At 41.4% G+C, this 2,521-nt stretch overlaps 1 protein-coding gene across 1 annotated transcript in view; it reads left to right on the plus strand.

Annotated features, from left to right (window-relative positions):
* The first annotated feature begins 623 nt into the window (after positions 1 to 623).
* Positions 624 to 2,521, plus strand: part of FAM3C (family with sequence similarity 3 member C) — a 41,812-nt gene continuing 39,914 nt past the window's right edge. Inside the window, 1 exon segment of the mRNA XM_006109772.3 lies at positions 624 to 685. Within this exon segment, the coding sequence (XP_006109834.1) occupies positions 673 to 685 (13 nt within the window). The 5' untranslated portion in view covers positions 624 to 672.

A 2,521-nucleotide genomic window follows, 5' to 3' on the forward strand; every position in this document is an offset into this window, starting at 1 on the left:
GTTAATTTGCATACACAGGCGTGGAGCGAAGACTGAAGAGGCTTGGCTTCTCTGCTGCGTCCAGACCAAAGGCCTGGGTCCCAGGTGCCGGCAGCCAGGGGAAGGAAGGCCTATTGCTCGAATCTTTGTGCAATGGGCCTCTAGTATTAAAATAAGAAGCCTTTGTTGTAAGTGGCATTACATAGTGGAGTGAGCCCTGGAGTGGGGGGCAGCAGACCCAAATCCTAGTCCCATTCTCCAATTAATTTGTTCCATCACTGGAAAAGCATCTGAACCTTTTGGACCTCAACTCCAGACTGAAAGTTTGAGCTAAATATCCCAAGTTCCTCATGGAAGCAGACTCACTGAGAGGAGTAAGGCACTATCTTCTCTTCACAGACTTGATGGCGGTTTTCCCCTCGTGTTCGTTCAGCGGGAAGCGGGGCGCACCACAGGGGAGACATGACTCTCACAGTGGCGGTGTGGTCCAGCCGGAGGGACAGACCCAGGCACAGGCTTCTCATGAGATGCCAGTGTTGGTAGAATCTTAGAAATGTCATGACACTTGGTTTCATAAATACCCTCCAAACTCAGTCTGAGGAGGAATGTTCTTTCTAGACCTAATGCTGTTGCCTTTTCTTTTGCTTTTAGGAGCTTATTTAATGAAAAGTGCCAAAGACTGAAAAACCAAACATGAGGGTAGCAGGTAAGATAAATATGTCAGTTCAGTAGAAATAATTTTGCTCGTTGTATAACCTGTTTGTTTAGTAATGATGAAAGGAGGGGCCAAATAATCTTTTCTATATTGAATGCAAAGCTGAAATACAACAACTAAATAATCAGTTAGCCTCTTTATATTTTTGTTGTTGTTGTTAATCCTCACCCAAGGGTATTTTTCCATTGACTTTTAAAGAAAGTGGGAGGGAGGGAGGAAGGGGGAGAGAGAGAGAGTGAAAAACGTCGATGTGAGAGAGACTCATCGGTTTCGGTTGGTTGCCTCTTGCACTCACTCGGAGCGGGGTAGGGGATTGAACCTGCACGAGAATCAAACCTGAGACCCTTCGGTTCATGGGCCAAAGTTCTAACCACTGAGCCATGCCAGCCAAGGTAGCCGCTTTCCTTTTTTTAAAAATATATTTTCATTGATTTCAGAGAGGCACGGAGAGGGAGAGAGAGATAGAAACATCGATGATGAGAGAGAATCATTGATTGGCTGCCTCCTGCACCCCTCCTCGCCCGCGTGCCCCCCACCCCCACACTAGGAATGGAGCCTGCAATCTGGGCATATGTCCTGATTGGGAATCGAACCGAATCGAACCATGACCTCCTGGTCGATGCTCAGCTACGAGTCACACTGTCCAGGGCTTGCCTCTTTACTTTTTTATGTAGATGGCAAATCACAATTTGGACATTTAATGGGTGTTACGTAAGTGTTTGGGAGCACTTTCATTGAAATTAATTTATGCTAAATATTTTCAGTTATGGCTTTAATGTTCATGTTCTTATACATTAAGTTTATTTACTAAATAATACATAGATAATGTCCATGTAAAGAACAATCTGACAACCTTGGGGTTGGTTTCTGTTTTGCTAAGTTCTAGCTTGTTGAGGAAATGAGCTATAAAGTTTAAAAGCTTAAATTTTTTTAATGCGTATTGATAAATTAAAACTGTATGTAAAGGATTCAGTAAAGTGTGTTTTGTGTAAGTGACTTATGTACAGGGTGGGGCAAAAGTAGTTTACAGTTGTTCGTATGGAAAATAATACCATCATTAATAAATAACACAAGAATAGTGTTTCGTGTACTCACAACTGTAAACCTACTTTTGCCCCACTCTGTGTTTGCTAGTTCAAGTTCAGTCTGCCTAAATGAGATCATGCATAGGCACATCTGTTTCTTAGGCAGCATATTGAGGAAACTGAAAAATACCACTTGATGGTCATAGTATTAAGGTAGTTATCCTTAAACCTTATAAAAAGACAAATGCATACATAACTGGAGGGGCTGATGACCCTCCTCTTCTACCTATAGTGAAAGTAGGTGTGATCTGCCCTAACTGGTTTGGCTCAGTGGATAGAGGATTGGCCCATGGACTAAAGGATCCCGGGTTTGATTCTGGCATGGGCATATACCTTGGTTGTGGGTTCAATCCCCAGTAGAGGGCGTGCAGGAGAAAGCTGATCAATGTTTCTCATTGATGTTTCTAACTCTCTATCCATCTCCCTTCCTCTGAAAAATCAATAAAATATATTTAAAGAAATAAAAAGAAAGAAAGAGAAAGAAAAAGAGAGAGAAAATAAAATAAAATAAAATAAAATAAAATAAAATAAAATAAAATAAAATAAAATAAATGTGATCCTTCTGCACCCACCCAGCCTCCAGCACAGTCAAGGCCCTGGAGGAAGTGTGCACTTTACATAGAAATTTCTGAGTGTGTGTCCAACATGGGCGATAACTTGTAATTCTCAAAATCAAGATAGTCATTCTTTTAATTATCATCTTCTTGCCAGCAAACAAAATATTTTCCTAAGAGAGAATCTC

The sequence above is a fragment of the Myotis lucifugus genome, unplaced genomic scaffold (genome assembly GCF_000147115.1).
Source record: "Myotis lucifugus unplaced genomic scaffold, Myoluc2.0 scaffold_245, whole genome shotgun sequence".
NCBI lineage: Eukaryota > Metazoa > Chordata > Mammalia > Chiroptera > Vespertilionidae > Myotis > Myotis lucifugus.